The sequence below is a fragment of the Cutaneotrichosporon cavernicola genome (genome assembly GCF_030864355.1).
Source record: "Cutaneotrichosporon cavernicola HIS019 DNA, chromosome: 3".
NCBI classification, from domain to species: domain Eukaryota; kingdom Fungi; phylum Basidiomycota; class Tremellomycetes; order Trichosporonales; family Trichosporonaceae; genus Cutaneotrichosporon; species Cutaneotrichosporon cavernicola.
The window spans coordinates 75,206-90,347 of NC_083395.1; the positions used below are offsets into that span (position 1 = coordinate 75,206).

The 15,142-nt window shown below is 59.4% G+C and overlaps 6 protein-coding genes across 6 annotated transcripts; 2 read left to right on the top strand and 4 right to left on the bottom strand.

Annotated features, from left to right (window-relative positions):
• Positions 1-1,055: 1,055 nt before the first annotated feature.
• On the top strand, positions 1,056-1,691 carry CcaverHIS019_0300340 (uncharacterized protein; the record flags this gene model as incomplete). Its single annotated transcript, XM_060598436.1, has 2 exons — positions 1,056-1,112; positions 1,146-1,691. The coding sequence occupies 2 exons, from the start codon at positions 1,056-1,058 to the stop codon at positions 1,689-1,691; spliced, it is 603 nt and encodes a 200-aa protein (XP_060455230.1).
• Positions 1,692-2,321: 630 nt separating this feature from the next.
• On the bottom strand, positions 2,322-3,386 carry CcaverHIS019_0300350 (uncharacterized protein; the record flags this gene model as incomplete). Its single annotated transcript, XM_060598437.1, has 4 exons — positions 2,322-2,406; positions 2,627-2,701; positions 2,778-2,815; positions 3,276-3,386. 4 exons carry the CDS (start codon positions 3,384-3,386, stop codon positions 2,322-2,324), a joined length of 309 nt encoding a protein of 102 aa, XP_060455231.1.
• Positions 3,387-3,751: 365 nt separating this feature from the next.
• CcaverHIS019_0300360 (uncharacterized protein) lies at positions 3,752-4,213 on the top strand (the record flags this gene model as incomplete). The annotated part of the gene is made up of 2 exons (XM_060598438.1): positions 3,752-3,871; positions 3,947-4,213. The coding sequence occupies 2 exons, from the start codon at positions 3,752-3,754 to the stop codon at positions 4,211-4,213; spliced, it is 387 nt and encodes a 128-aa protein (XP_060455232.1).
• A 122-nt stretch (positions 4,214-4,335) lies between these two features.
• On the bottom strand, positions 4,336-6,941 carry CcaverHIS019_0300370 (uncharacterized protein; the record flags this gene model as incomplete). The annotated part of the gene is made up of 5 exons (XM_060598439.1): positions 4,336-4,667; positions 4,785-5,409; positions 5,502-6,595; positions 6,630-6,710; positions 6,746-6,941. 5 exons carry the CDS (start codon positions 6,939-6,941, stop codon positions 4,336-4,338), a joined length of 2,328 nt encoding a protein of 775 aa, XP_060455233.1.
• Positions 6,942-7,285: 344 nt separating this feature from the next.
• On the bottom strand, positions 7,286-11,138 carry CcaverHIS019_0300380 (uncharacterized protein; the record flags this gene model as incomplete). Its single annotated transcript, XM_060598440.1, has 4 exons — positions 7,286-8,992; positions 9,028-10,193; positions 10,243-10,752; positions 10,862-11,138. The coding sequence occupies 4 exons, from the start codon at positions 11,136-11,138 to the stop codon at positions 7,286-7,288; spliced, it is 3,660 nt and encodes a 1,219-aa protein (XP_060455234.1).
• A 1,852-nt stretch (positions 11,139-12,990) lies between these two features.
• CcaverHIS019_0300390 (uncharacterized protein) lies at positions 12,991-15,099 on the bottom strand (the record flags this gene model as incomplete). The annotated part of the gene is made up of 3 exons (XM_060598441.1): positions 12,991-14,896; positions 14,936-14,979; positions 15,034-15,099. The coding sequence occupies 3 exons, from the start codon at positions 15,097-15,099 to the stop codon at positions 12,991-12,993; spliced, it is 2,016 nt and encodes a 671-aa protein (XP_060455235.1).
• Positions 15,100-15,142: the final 43 nt, after the last annotated feature.

Consider the following 15,142-nt stretch of genomic DNA (forward strand, 5'->3'; position numbering starts at 1 on the left):
GGTGAGGATCCCATTGAGCCGAGATGTTCGTTACAGGCGAGGAAAGGTGATGGTCCATGGTTGGAACCCAGTTAGGATAGAAACAGGCTCATGTGAAACCGGCTAGGACTGCATGGGACGTCGTAGTAAAGGTGGTAACGCATCGTTTGTAGCGGCGACAGTGTCTGACAGCATGGATCGTGAGAGTGGTCGATATCCAAAACCTCGACAACGGCGAACCTTCAAGAGAGCACAAAAGGTCAGAATAGGGGGTTTAGACCCCGTCGAGCCTTTTGGAAGCGTCAAACCAAGCAAAAGAGAACAATCTTTTTCGGACCTCTCTAACAGACCTGCTTGGAGAGGGGGTCGGCGGCGGCGCCACATTGAAAAAAATGTGAGCTTTGACAAGTGTGCCCATACTTAAAGTCGACCCTATGAGGCGTAGAATACGCCTGGAAGTGTCAGAATGAGTATTGGAGGACACGGGTTTTAGCGGCGTACAGTGACTGTCGCGACGCAAGTGGTTTGGAGAGACGATTTTGGGGGGTTTTGGGAGATGAAGTGCGAAAATATCCAGGATCGGGATTCCGAGGACGAGAACCGCAAAGTCACGGCTTTATTTGGGTGGCCTTGGGTGGCCTTGGGTGCCTTGGGAGGCCTCATGTCGTGCATGACACGGTCGCCACCACGGCGGTACGGCGAGGATGTCGGACGGAATGGGGTGGGCCAGCAGGGTATGTACTGTAGCAGCGTCACGGCGACACCTCAGCAATGGTACTGGTAAGGTTTAACGCTGTGCCAGATTTCGAAACAATGTTCTTGTGACTTCTCGTGTTGCACATAGTGTACCATTGACGTCGAACCCGAGGGGTAGCCAACCTGGAACTGTCCTCAGTCGGCTGCATTTTCCGCTTGTGTGGCAGGTGGCAAGGACATTGAAGGGTTCGTGGCACTTGGGTCCACCCTCGAGACACCCCAGACACGCACCAAGCACCTCCGCCCACATCACTGCAGAATTGATATAACCTGCATCGCTTCACCGCTTCATCGCCTCCCTACTCGCCTCCATCGACAACATGATCTACCTCCTTCTACTTCTTCTCTCCACCACGGCTTTAGCCGCTTGGCACCACGTTCGTCCTCCTCTCCTCCATCACTAACTCCAGCCCCGGGGCACCTATCTTCTCGCAACCGCTGGCTTCGGAGCCTGCCTCGAACCAGAGGGCAACTTCATTGGCGCCGAGCTCGTCCTCAGTGACTGCAGTAACGCCGGCGCAATAGGATACCAATACGAAGGTCCCCTTACGCGCATCTACTTTCTCGAATACGACAAGTGCCTCGAAATTCCCAATGGTGCTTGGTCATACCAGAGTCGGCCCGTGCTCGCAGAGTGCCACGACGCCACTGTCAACGTCCACCAACTCTGGACGCCGACTTATGCGAATGACAAGGACGAACGTACATTCATCATCCGCTGGACTGGGGCAGATGGCAACGGAGATGGGTGTATCGATGTGCCGAATGGCGCATGGTGGCGATACCTCTACAGGGACAAGGTGTGGATGAACTTGTGCGATCACAAGAATGAGAACCAGCACTTTTGGATGATGAGGCGCGACCTCCCAGAGGATGCGGGGTATGGTGACGGGTATCGCAATTTGCCCCGCGAGAGCTGGGCCTATCAGTATGACGAGCCCGCTATCGTGATCTAGTAGTATGAGAGGCGAGCCTTTATATTCTGTGGTTAGGTATATTCATGCAGAGTGCACATGTGTTTTCAGAGGATCAACATACGAGCTTCGCAGGTGTACGTGTGTCAGATATAAGGAGTAGGTGCACGAAGCTGACGGATTCTAGGCGGTCTGAAGGGATCGATGAGCGGATGACCTGGGCTCAGGCTAATGGTCGATGTCCACGGACCAGACGTCTCTCCCTTTGCGGCTAGCGTCTTAGGCTGCCTTCCCGCTGCGCCGCACGGCTGCCCTTTCTGCCACTAGTTCCAGGACAGGCAGGCGCCGCGACGACCGCCTGCATGGGCATAATTTGTCTACCGCGCCGCAGTCTTGGCGCGCCCCAGAAGCTGCGACGGCAGCGTGGTGGATGACCCCAATGAGCGGTTGGCGGCACTCATCCGCTTCTGCTCCGTGGTCTGGGTCGCGAGCTGCGCCAGTAACGCCCAGAGCAGCTACGAGCTCCTTCTGCGCCGAGTTGATCCGTGGACCCACTCACCAGCGAGTAGTCGCACAATGAGAATCAGAACCAACGAGCAAAGAACCGACGAGTCACTCCCTCAGGCCCCACATGGAGCCCTGCTACACTCTACGAATCCATGGGAATTCAATTTACTGAGAAGGCGACGTGTACTTGGTAGGCTCGCCGCGCGCCTCCATGCGCTGCTTGGCTTCCTGCAGCGCCCATGCCTGGATACTGTTGTGGGAGAGTAGATGGAGCGGGTGGAAGAAGGGGGCCCATGGCGGGTGCGTGAGTCGAAGCGAGCGAGCGTGTGATGGGCGGGAGGGATTGGGCAGAGGTATGCAATTGAGAGGTGAGCAGAGGGTGCAGCGGAGTGATGGAGTAACAGAACAGAGACAACGCGCAGATCGGGATGAGTGGTCAGCAGGCATACACAACAGCAGGGCGAACGCACGAGGTGTCGGGCTTGTACACGATGATCGCAGCGGCGAGCGCGAGGCCGCCAAAGAAGCCGGTGTAGAAGATGGTCCTGGGGTCAGCGCGCCGTATCTTGGAGAGGTCTGTAGACCGCCTCGACATGAGGACCAAACAGGAATCCAACTCACTCCCAGCTCTCACGGACACGTTTCTGGCCGGGACCGATCTGGTGTCAGCTTCTCAAGCGGCGCAGTCGCGTTGGTCGCGTAAGATGTGTGCAACGGGCCTGAAGAGGGAAAGACAGGATAAAGACAGGAGGCGGAGTGCAGTGATGCGCGGTGGAATGCGCGTGGGATGATTGGTGGGTTGGGTGGCGAGTGAGGAGATGGTGGGATGGTGCTCGGAGCAGCGGGCGACGCAGAGGTCCCGCGAGACGGAGACCGAAGAGGACGTTGGAATGCGCAGGAGGTCTGGCGCGCGTTGAGGCTCGCGTGTCGTGCAGTCCCGCGGGGTAGTCGTGCGCGACCGTCGTGTCCGTCCCGAAGCCGAGCAGCATCCACCGCCCACACCCCGCCTCCCTTCCTCCAACCCCATCAAATCCCATCCCTCCTCCACCGTCGCCCTCCTGTTTCCCCTCCCCCTGCCCCTCCTGTATCTCCTCGCCTCCGTCAACGCGCGCTCCTCACCTCCTCGGAGAAAACGTAGCCCGACGGCTGATTGTAGTGCGGCGTGCTCCCGTAGCGGACCTGAACAGGACGCGCGGCGCGAGCGAGAGGGCGAGCTGCTTGGCGGAGCATGGTGAGTGGTGTGGCCGTAGTGGTCGTTGATGCTCGTCGTTCGGAATCGAGTTGGGCGGCAATCCAGTGGGGCTTAGCGGGCAGTGGCAGTGGGTGGCTCGGAGTTGCCACGTGGATGGGAATTACAATGTGGCGGATTCGGCAATCACTCAACGATCAACGAGTTGCCACCCAGTCCCACCTAGAGCCACATTGACATTAATGCGATCCAGCATAACAACTATGAGCAAGAGGTAGCATAAACAAAGCCCATCAACGCCATGAGTGCAACCTCTTCTCCTACTCCTCCTATCTCGGGCTCCCTACTCTACCACGCGCTTGCCAACTCTCCCTCACAAGATGCAACCCGACCAAGAACGGCACAGATGGAGACGGCGACAAACGTAGGCGAGGGCTACACGTATACCTCGAGCTCCATTGTGCGCGTAGCTCTCGCGGGGGGTATCATCGTGCTCGGCGTGTGTGCGTTGTTGCTGTTCGTCAAGGTGAGTCTCACTTTTGCGCCCCTCGTGCTCGCGATGATCGCGGTGCTGGCTCGGTTTGCACAGCGCTAAGTCCAGATCTCGGGATGGCTGCGGTACCGCCAACGCACCAGCCGTGAACGCGCCCTTAGCGAGGCTCAGGATAGCGAGCAGCGTGCGCGTGCATTCGAACTAGCCGCGTGGGCCGATACGCCTGGCCAAGCGCCCGTCACCAGGCGCGACACAACCCGCCGCCGGTGGTGGCAGCGCATCAAGACCAAACCAGAAGATAAAGAGAAGCGGCGCGGACTGCGGGGCAAGACAAACGCGTATGCTGTGTACGAGTGGGAGGGGGTACCGCAGTAGGCTTCTAGACATTTTCACTTGGGCGTTGGGTATTCACTGGGGCTGCGCGAGGACGACCTGTACATGTAGTTGTATCATGGATCTATAGAGGCTTTATTTACAAAGGTTGCTTGCTGCTGGCCTCACGCGGCAAACTTGCCGAGGCCCATGACACGGTCACGCGCCTCCTCGTACTTGGACTTGGTCTCGGCCACCACATCCTCCGGCAGCGCGACACCCTCCTTGGCCTTGAGCCCGCCCTTGATCAGCCAGTCGCGGAGGTACTGCTTGTCAAACGAGTCCTGAGGCTTGCCCTCCTGGTAAGCGGCCGCCGACCAGTAGCGTGACGAGTCGGGGGTGAGTGCCTCATCGATGAGGATGAGCTGCCTGCCGTTCGGCGTGTCGAGAAGGCCGAACTCAAACTTGGTGTCGGCAAGGATGAGGCCACGTTCGAGGGCGTACTCGGCCGCAGTGTCTGATGTAAGCACAGCACAAACTCGTAGTGAAACGCGGGTCCAAGCTTAGCGCAGGCTCCTCTGGAGGGCCTCATTTCCCGCTCGGATCCTGCACACCCCCTCACGCCTCGGCTCACTGTAAAGCTGGAGCGCCGTACGCTCAATCTCAGCGGCCACCTCGGCACCGCAGATCTCCTTCGCCTTGTCGGGGTGGATGTTCTCGTCGTGGTCGCCCAGGTCGGCCTTGGTGCTCGGCGTGAAGATGGCCTTGGGGAGCTTCTGGCTCTCGACTAGCCCTGCCGGCATGGGGATACCGTGCACCGTCTGGCTCTTCTGGTACTCGCCCCATGCCGAGCCGGTGATGTAGCCGCGCACGATGGCCTCGATCTTGACAACCTCGCACTTGCGCACGATCATCGACCGCCCCTCGAGCTGTGCGCGGTACTCGGCCAGGGAGGCCGGGAACTCCTCCCACGCAGTCGTGGCTCCCTGCAGACACGCTGGGGACGCGCCCTCGATGCACGGCGTGAGAACGTGATTGGGGATGATGTTCTTGAGCTTGTGGAACCAGAACATGCTCAGCTGGGTGAGGGTCGCGCCCTTCTGCGGGATGCCGTTCTCCATGATCACGTCGAAGGCGCTGATCCGATCCGTCGCCACAAAGAGGAGCTTGTCCGCGTCCGCTACGTCGGGGAGCGCATAGATGTCCCTAACCTTGCCCTTGGACAGGAGCTTCAGCTTGGGCATGTCCGTGTTAAGGACCTTTGGGTTAGTCTGTGCACCAGGATCACATCCATTTACGCCAGCTCCCAAATCCTACGCAACGCCTACTTCTTCTTGCGGGGGTTACTCACAGCTGCGCTTGGTCCAGCAGTTGGGTCCAAGGCGGCGGCATGTTTTGCGGCCTGCTCCTTGGTCTGTCTCTCCTCTTTGGCCTTCCTGAGGGCGGCGCGCTCCTCCTCAGTAGGCGGCCGATTCGCGCCACCCTTGGCCTTCTTGGCAGCCTTGGCGGCGTTCTTCTCCGCCTTGATGCGGTCGGCCTCCGAGACGACCTTGGGGTAGCCGAGGCGGTCCATCTCCTGCCAGTCGGGCGACGCTTCATAGACCTTGCGGATCGGGGCGAGGAGGAGGATGAGCGCGGCGGTAACGCCCGACTTGAGGTCGCCGGGGTGGAGCTTCTCGGCAGCGTACTCGTCCTCAAGGGCCTGGTAAGAGGCGAAGTGGAGGTCGCCCCCAAACTTCTCGGGGCGCGCAATGGTAAAGACGGTCCCGATGGGCGAGGTGGGCGAGGCAAACGATAGCTCGCCGACATAGCGCTTCTCGCCTCTGGCGACGGCTTGCTCGTCGCGCATCACCTGCGCGGGGATGAGCACGGTCTTGAGGAAGGCGAGGATGCCGTTGCCCTCGACAACACCAGGCTCGCACACAGCCGCCTTGATCTTGGCCTTGACGTCGGCGGCCGAGTCGAGGAAGTCGATCTTGGACTTGGGGTCCGACGCCGACATCTTGCCGCCGCTCAGGCCTGGCACCATGCCGTTCATGAGGTGGGCACGCTTGGCGTAGCCGAGCTTGGGGAGGTAGTGGGAGGCAAACATGAAGATCTTGCGCTGGTCAACACCGCCGAACTGGATGTGCACGTCGAGGTACTGCTCGTCGAGGCACTGCAGGCCGGGGTAGAGGAGCGAGCACATCTGCGGCGAGGTCGAGGCCTTGACAACGTCGGCACCGGCGTGCTCAGCCTGCTTGACTGTCGTCAACGAGTTGAAGCGGTACACGTCGAGGGTGTAATCGGGCTTTAGCTGGTACGACGAGCCCGTGACAAACTCGAGCTTGTCAGTCGGCACGCCGAGCGTCGTGAGCACCGCGTGCAGCAGGTACGAGTAGTACTTGACACGGTACTTGAGGACCTCCATCGTCGACTTGTTGGCATCGAGGAAGGCGTGAATGTCTGCCGTCAGTTAAGCTTACGCCGTGTTACACACCGGCCAGGAGGATCTTGACGTGGACGCCCGCGCTCAGGAAGTCGGCAATCTTGATCAATGGCACACAGTACGCGATGTGGGCTGTTGTCAGTTGTAGTCGAGAAGCAGTAGCTCACGCCGGCCAGTAGTCGCAGTGCCCCAGTAGAGGCGGGGAGTCTCGCCATCTGCAAGGACCTGGCGGATGATGTTGGCAGAGGTGACCTCGGCGAGGCTGCGGGTGATGCGCTCAAAGCGAGCCTCAGCCTCGGGGTTGAGGGCGACCGTGATGGTCTTGTCCTCTTTCTGGTTTGTGAAGTCGAGCTCGTCGGACATGATTGTTGGCTGCGATGGAGTAATGTTGAACTGCTCTATCAGCATCAGTGCGGGGCCAGCCACCCAGACTGAGCTTACCTTGCAGCAAGTGAGTCGAAATCTCCACTACTTTGCACATTTCATCATTTGATCCCGCAGTCATTGGGAAGGTTCTCGTTATAAACCTCGTTATTCAACAATGTAACGTACTCGAGCCAGACACGACGCAAACCCTCAAACAATGAGTCAACATGATGCATATGCGGCACAGGTACGATACAATGCAAGGAGTGTGGTGCAGATTCGGAGCGCTTAATATTATATGCACGCCATTTTGATTGGGACAAAGAGTCCGTTCAGTCCATTCAACTCCGGTCGTTGAGAGGGACAAACAGAGCCGCAGAGTAGCCAAGACCGTCTTGGCTTACGCCTGGCACAGGCGTGGAGGCTGGTGAGGGACCCTGGCTTATCCGCCGGCCGTTACTTGGCACGCCGCCGTCGTGCAGCAACTCGCTCGAGCCGAACGACGTGACGCTCCGGCGCTGATGTTGCCGCGCCTCGTGGTACGAGGAGGGAGGGCCGCTCGCGATACACTCCTCGTCCTCCTCCTTTATGAGGTGCGACATGCTCGAGCCACTAGGTGTTGGTAAACGGTCAGACCCGTCGCCCTTGCGCCGCACCTTGAAGCTGGGCGGGGGTGCGGTCAGCAGGGGCGTCAAGGTCATCTCGCCGCTGTCAGGACGCGGTGGACGCGTGGGAGGCATGCGCTTGACGGCCATGTTGATGCCCTTGCCCTTGCGCTGAACTTTGAACGTCGATGGTCCCGGAGGTGGAGGCGGGGCGTCGACACCCGCAAGAATCGCGCCAGAGACGTTCATTGCTGCGGCCTTGCGCACCGAATTCTCCGTTCGCTCCTGTTCGTCCATCGTCCGGCCCTTTCGACTGAACAGCGCCTTCCATCCACGCGACGGTGCGGGCTGCTGATACGCTTCCTCCAACAAGTCTCCCTGAACGGGACGTGAGCGACGCCGAGCAGCGCGGGGCGGGCCAGGCTCGTCGTCCGAGCCAGAGTCTTCCCCGATGTTGACCCCGCTGTTCGACTTGGCGAACCAGTTGCCGCTGGACCAAGAGCGTCTCTTGTGGCCGTTGGCGCGGTCCTGCTCCTCCGCCTCGATCGAAATGTTGTTGAGCGACCGGCGGCGAGGTATGGTTAACGGAGGTGGTCTGCCGCCAGTGCGGTCGTGACGAGCACCAGCCGTCGGCGGGTACACTGGCGCCGGCATCACACCGGGTCCTATGCCAGGGGATGTCGACGACGAGCGCATAGGTGGCGAGGCTGTCGGCTGCATACTTGGCGACGACAGCTCCTCCATTATGGCAGACGACGAGTATGCGCGGGTATGCCTTGGCACATAGTGCTGGTCGTCCGACTTCGTGACACGTATCGACGGCGCACCAGCGTTAAAGAGGCCGCCAGACAGGCGTGGAGAGCCCAGCGGCGTCGTCCCAGCGCTCGGGGACCCCAGCGGTTGAGCGTTACCGTAATAGTTCATGGGCGCCCACGACTCGGGTACGCGGTTCTCGTCGGATAACGTGAGCATGCTGCCCTGGTCTGACACCGAACGTCGACCTCCAAACTCGTTGACAGGCGACACGGCCGGGTTGCTGACTGGGAAGTACGAGCCACGGCGGCCGTGGCCATGGTCCGAGTCGAGCAGTGGGTAGCTCATGCGTTCGACACCCTGGGAGTGGCGGTCGAGCATCATCTGGGTCGTGAGAGAGCCGACAACGGAGACATTCTGCTGGAGTAGCCGCGAGTCGCGCTTCCTGCGGCGACGAGCCGCGGCCTTGCCGCCACGGACACCGTTGAGGCAGTCGAGGTCCATAATGGCCGCGAAGATTCCGCCGTCGATAGGGTGGTTGGACTCGTCGAATGGCGAGCGGCCAAAGAGACGAATCAGTCCTTCGACAATCTTCGTCAAGACCATGAGAAAGAGGAAGATGAACACGACAGCCTGGAGGAGGAGGATGACGTAGGTGATCCACTGGCCTGGGGTTCCCCCGGCGTTGACCTGGTGTGAGCTATTGCAAACCAATTTAAACTCACCTCCTTGGACATGACCATGGTCAGGACAATCGACGCAATGCGCACAACGGAGACGAAAAAGACATATGAGCCCATGCTCGCACCCTGGCCCCACGGGCTCCAGAATGTCGTCGTAATGAAAGACGCGAGCTCGACAACGATGAGGACGATGGTCTGCGCGAGTCCGCTCTTCTGCCCAGCGCCAATAACGATGCCACTGGCAAGACTGCCGAACAAGGGGAGTGTTCTATACAGCTGTTTCTCGGGTTCGTAGACGTTGTACACAGTGCCAAGCGCGAGCAATGTTCGTGCTGCTTCGTAGAGTTTGCCGGTGGGGGTGCGCGAGATCTTGAACAGGATAAATGTCGGGATGAGGACGGAGATGAACGCGAACGCGAGGGCCGCGAACACCTTTGAGACGACGGAAGCGGTCTTGAGGGTGAGTTGGAAAATGGAGAAGGCTGTGACGGGGAAGTGGAACGTGATTATGAGGCGGAGGAGGTTGCCATACAGCGCCGAGAAGTGGAATGCGCCAGCCTCACCGCGCGGCATGAAACGCTTGCGGGTTCGGTGCCAGCGCGATGGCACGGCCGCCTTGGCCTGCGCGTTCTGGCGTAAGGGCACGCCGACAGGCTGCGTCGTAAAGTCGGCCGATTGATTCCATTCCTTGTTGCTCATGGTGGCCGCGCTCATGCCGCCGGAGCTGTGACGCGGAATGTGCTTGCTGCGTGTTGTCACCAGCTTGGTGGGCTCTGGGCCAAACGCCTCAGTGAGCCAGTGGATGAGCCACATGAGCAGGCTGAATACGACGATGACGGCAGCCAGCATGAGGAACAGCGTGAGGCAGGTGCCAAAGAGGTCCTGCGGGCGCAGGCCGACCATGCGCGCCCACGACAGCATGCCATCGCGAGTCCTGTCGAGGTCCAACAGTCGGGGTTTGGCGGATTCGTTCAGGTATAGTGCATGCTGCGGGTCGGTGATGTGACTCTTCATGTTGTCGGGTGCAGACCAGTTGGTGGGGTAAACAGAGGGATGTTCATCCGAAACGATGGTGACGTTCCAGACTAGATTAGCCCACGCACTCCGCGTGACAATTGGGTAAAAGAAGCCTGGCCAGTTGACTCTGATCATGCCAAGCATGGTGACAAACTGGATGTGGTGGATGATGTCGCGCAGGCTAGGGGTAACTGTACGAGATCAGTAGAGAGCGTGACGACAAGACCAAACAGCACTCACCGAAGCGGAGAAGGGCAGCACTGGCTCCCAGACGCTCGCCACTTAGACCAGAAATAAGCATCGTTCCCCACTTGAGCATGTGTGCTTCGCGCTGCGCCTGGTCGTTCCGGTCGAGCCCGATCACCCATCCCGCAGCGAAACGCGCGGCCCAGGTGACGATCCAATACGCAATGGCGATGGCGGCAGGCACCCATAGGAAGACCTGGTACGGCCACGAGTTCTCCTCGTACGGCACGACACGGACATCGAGGCAAAGAATAGAGAGCGCAGGATCACTCGCGTCCACTACGTGGATCTCCGTATGTAAAGTCGCGAGGGCGTGGACGTTGTAGAGGGGGACCGAGACGTTGAGGCCGTAGCCGCCCGTCGGAAAGCCGATGTCAATGGGGCAGTAGTTGTTAGGGCCATCGTTGGGTGCCGACGCGTTCGCAGGCCACAATGAGTTACAGACATAGGACATGGACGTGTATTGCATGATCCCGGCCTCTGTTGTGGTCGTGAAGAGGGTCGCTGGGGTCAGCCGCGTCTCGTTCCAATCCGCCCGTCCTGGGGAGAGTTCTCGTCTCGTACTGCCGTCCTGCCCTGCGCCTCCTCTCCATCGGCGTCGATGTTAACGTACATAGTTTCCCACTTGTTTCATTGTACCCCCGGAGGTTGGTGGCTGTACTGCCAAGAACGTCGATGCGCAAGACATCATCTTGGTTGCCGACGAGGTTCTGGCGCGCAGCCTGGTGTCCTGGTACGATGGTTACCAGCACATCCTGGACCTGCAGCTGGTATTCCTGCGGTGCTACCGGCTGGTAAGAGCCAAGGCAGCTGGACCACTTTGGGATGAAGATGGTCGCAGAGGCGTAAGGGAGGGCGACGACCGCCCCGAGGAGCGCTGCGACATGCATGATGGCGAAGCAGCCTCGGGGGATGTGCCGTGGGCGATGAGGTGTGGCCGGGGTTAGGTAGTCAAGGAAGGCGGTGAAGGGGATGGTCAATAGGGCGGTGCGGTGGGGTGAGGGGTTGATTCGTTCGGGGTTGCGTCGAAGTCGGGGTGAATGTCCGGAGAGGGTGAGGGGAGAGGGGGGGGGGGAGGGAGGAGATGTGCGTGAGGAACCAGGGAAGTTGAGAAGAAGGTGAGGTCGGAGGTGTAGATTGGGGAAAGGGAGTGAGAGGGAGGAAGAGAGAATAGATGGAAGCTAGGAGGATGAGGATGAGCCAGAAGTGGAGGAGAGAGAGTGTGAGAGGGGGAGAGAGAGGGAGGAGAGGGAGAGAGAGAGTGACAGGGGTTGATTGTGGGGTGATGGTGGGGTGGTGGGAGTGGTGGTGGGGGTTGGGTTTGAGTACAGTGAATGAGTCAGTTGGGTGTGTGTGTGATCGGCCCACTGTACCAACGTCGATCGTCGTCGTCGTTGGACGCGAGACCTTCCCTTTTGCTCTCTAATTAGCTTACTAGTAAAGGTACTTCGCGCTCGGCCCGCTCGTCTACTTCAGTGGGAACCCAACCAAAGGGGGGGGTGGGGGGGCTGAGGGCGGGCGAGAAGCGGAGCGAACAACCGAGTGCCGCCGGAAAAAGTCAATTTGGGTGGGTGAGAAAAGAGGCTCTAAGGTAGAAACCAAAGCCATGCCGTCACCTTTCTACCTTGCCTCCGCATCCTCATCCGCACCGCGTTGCCGCCTTGCCGCTCTCGACAACGTTTCAACTAACTCGCGGCATGTCAGTCTACTTTCGGTTTGCATCCCACATCCCTTTTTACCGCAGTCACAGACTTGCGCATGCCAGGAGGTGACTGGTGGGTCGTGCGGGACAGGGAAAAGAGAGGCATGGGGAACTGTCTCTCGTATCAACGACGTCATTCTGGCCCTGCTTTTGTTGGAAGTGGAGAGCAAAATACAGGGTATACCAGGGTGTATCAGGGTGTATCAGGTCATCCCTCAACTTTTATTCTCATTAAGCCTTTCCATTCAATTGCCGTCAGTCCTGATTACCCTCTGGAGTTTACAAGACAGAGTTCATGTGACCAGCTTTTTAATAGTCAATGTCCTATTACACATGAGCAAATTAGACAATTAGACAGCTGTACAAAGCATGGTGCAAATGGACAAAAAGGCATGTGCCAAGGTGAGAAGGGGCATTAACATCCAAAGGGTGGGATGCGGGGACGACGTAGATCGCGCATAATTCCCCGGTTCTGTGCAGCAGGATGGACCAATACAGAGTATCGTCTTCTTCCACAGCTCAAGCCAGCCAGACTGAGCGTCCAGTAGGAACCAATGAGGGTGCCTCTTGATTATTGGAGGCTGGAGGGTCAGAGGATGGGACCTCGGAACCACTGTCGTCTCTAATACCAGGCCGTGATGAATGTTCATGACATGTGACCTAGTGCCGCAACGTAAGGTTGAAGGTCCCAACAACGGAGACAAAGGTTGGGTTGGGTTGGGGCTAAGCCATACATGCGAGCCAACCGGGAAGAGATACGCACGCCGAGTGGGCATGGACAATAGAGAGTATGAGCAGAGCCATGACGATGACGGAGCTGGAGCTGGGAATCGAAGCCGTAGGTGGCGTTGTTGATTCAGGTGTCAATGATGTGCCCACTCAAACTGACATGTTGCCATGCTGACAAGATTATGACGCAAGTCGGTGAGGCGTGGTCGTGTACGGCAAGAACATCCTTGGAACCTGTCCAAAGGTGGCGATCCAGACATTCTACCGGACAGCGGCCCTGCTCTAACACACACCCATCCATAATACAATATCTATGACTCCTTGAGCGCTGCAACCTCCTTCGTCAGGGCCTCAACGAGCGACTTGGCAAAGTCGGGCGTCTTGACCAGGAGCGCGAAAGGCTTCATCTTGCCAGCCAAGTCAAAGCCAATGAACCGAACATGCTTCCCCTCCGCAGTGGCCTTGAAGGCAGCGTGCAGTGCCATGTTGAGCACGACAGTCCCGCTCCCATCCGCGCGCATCAGGAGACGACGCTTGCCGTCCTCGGCACGCTTGAGCTTGAGCTGCCCTAAACCGACAACGGTGTTCTTCCCTCCTTGGAGGTCGTACAGTTTTCCGCGCTGCTCATACACGGTCGTCTCATTCTCTTCGCCCGCGCCCTCGGCATCGGCGAGATTCTTCGTCTCCTCTCCTGCGGGAGTCTCGGTGGCGGGGGTTGTAGACGGAGCCGGGGTGGTGGATGTTGGGGTGGTGGTTGCTGGAGGAGTTGAGGACGTGCTGCCAAAGGAGAAGCTGGGCGCGCTCGAGCCAAACGTAAACGGCTTGGGTGTCGATGACGAGGATCCGAAGGAAAAGCCTGGCTTGTCAGCTGGCTTGACAGCTTCCGCTTTGTCCTTGTCCTGCGAGCCGCCAAAAGTGAACCCAGAGGCCGAGGACCCGAATGAGAACGACTTGTCAGCCGGTTTGGCGCTGGAAGCAGAGCCAAACGAGAACGCGGGCTTGTCTGCCGGCTTGGCCACCGCAGGTCCCGAGCCAAACGAGAAGGCCGGGCTCGACGACGCCTGGTCCGCCGAGTCCTTCTTCTCGGCACTGCCAAAGCTAAACCCGGTGCTCGGACCCTTGCTCGGCGTCGAAGCCATGCCGAACGGGAGCTGTGGCGTGGTGCCGTCGGCGCCAAACTTGCCGAGCTTCTCCGACGGGTTGAACGTCTTGCTGTCAGGCGTGGTCGGAACAAGAGGAGCCGACGGCGCGAACGCAAAGAGGCCAGCCGGCTTGGCGGAACCAAACGAGAACCCCTTGTCCTTCTTCGGCTCCTCCTTCTTCTTCTCTGGCTCATCCTTCTCGGCTAGGACGGCGGCGACTGCAGCGTTCACTGCGTCCGAGCTCTTCTTCGGGGCAGCAAAGGAGAATGCGGGTGCCTTCTCCTTCTCCTTCTCGACAGCCTTCCCGTTCTCCACCTTCTCGGCGATCTTTGCAGCCACTGCCGCTGGAGCGCACGGCGCGGCCGCTGGTGCGGGCTTCCACCCCGCCTTGGCACTCGACTCGGCGAGGTACCCTTCGTATTGCCGCACGAGGTCAGGCAGCACGACGCTGAGGTTGATAAACTCGTTGCTGGTGATGCTCTTGGAAACGAAGCTCAAGAACGCCGCATTCAGTCCACGCAGCGCGGTGTAGTACGCAACCTCGCCATCATCAGGCGGCGCTGATTGTGACGGGACGATGCCGCTCGATACCCGCTGCGCGGGCGGCGCGGGCTCCTTGGCACTTGCCGAAACCGCGGTGCCGAATGAGGGAGTGGGTGCCGCGACCGATGCGGGAGCCGCCGCCTTGCCAAAGTTGAACCCATTAAACGCGGGCTTGGCAGCAGCCGCTCTGTCCGCCGCCTTCTCAGCTGGCGCGGCAGCCTTGCCGAAGCTGAACCCGCCAAACGCGGACTTGGAGCTGCCGTCCATCGCGTCGTCCTCCTTCTCTTTGGGCTTGTCTGTGGAACCAAACGAGAAACTCGACGGGGTAGTTGTGGATGGAGCAGTCGTGATTGGTGTGGGGCCAGTAGGCTTTCCGAAGCTGAAGCCTCCAAACCCTCCAGACGCTGCTGGGAGAGGAGGCGCTGCCGCGGGAGCAGGCGCTGAGCTCGAGCTCGGGCCGTTGGTTCCACCACTCCCGCCGAGCGCGAAGGGCGACGGCGCAACCCCTTTCCGCTTGGGAATACTGCGGATCCTGCGGTTAGCGCCCTCCACATCTCGATCTTGGACTCACTGCCGGCCCTCGATAGGCTTGAGGGCCTCGGTGCGCACGCCCGGCTGCTATCAGCATCATGCTCCCAATCCCCATTCCTCTACCACGCGGCAGCTCACGTCCTCCTCCTCATTGTCAGAGGTGTCGTCCCGAGTCTTCTGCCCGTCGGCGCCACGCTTTGCCATGTTTGGACTGTGTGATTGTGCGGTGTTGTGTAGTGCGAGAGAA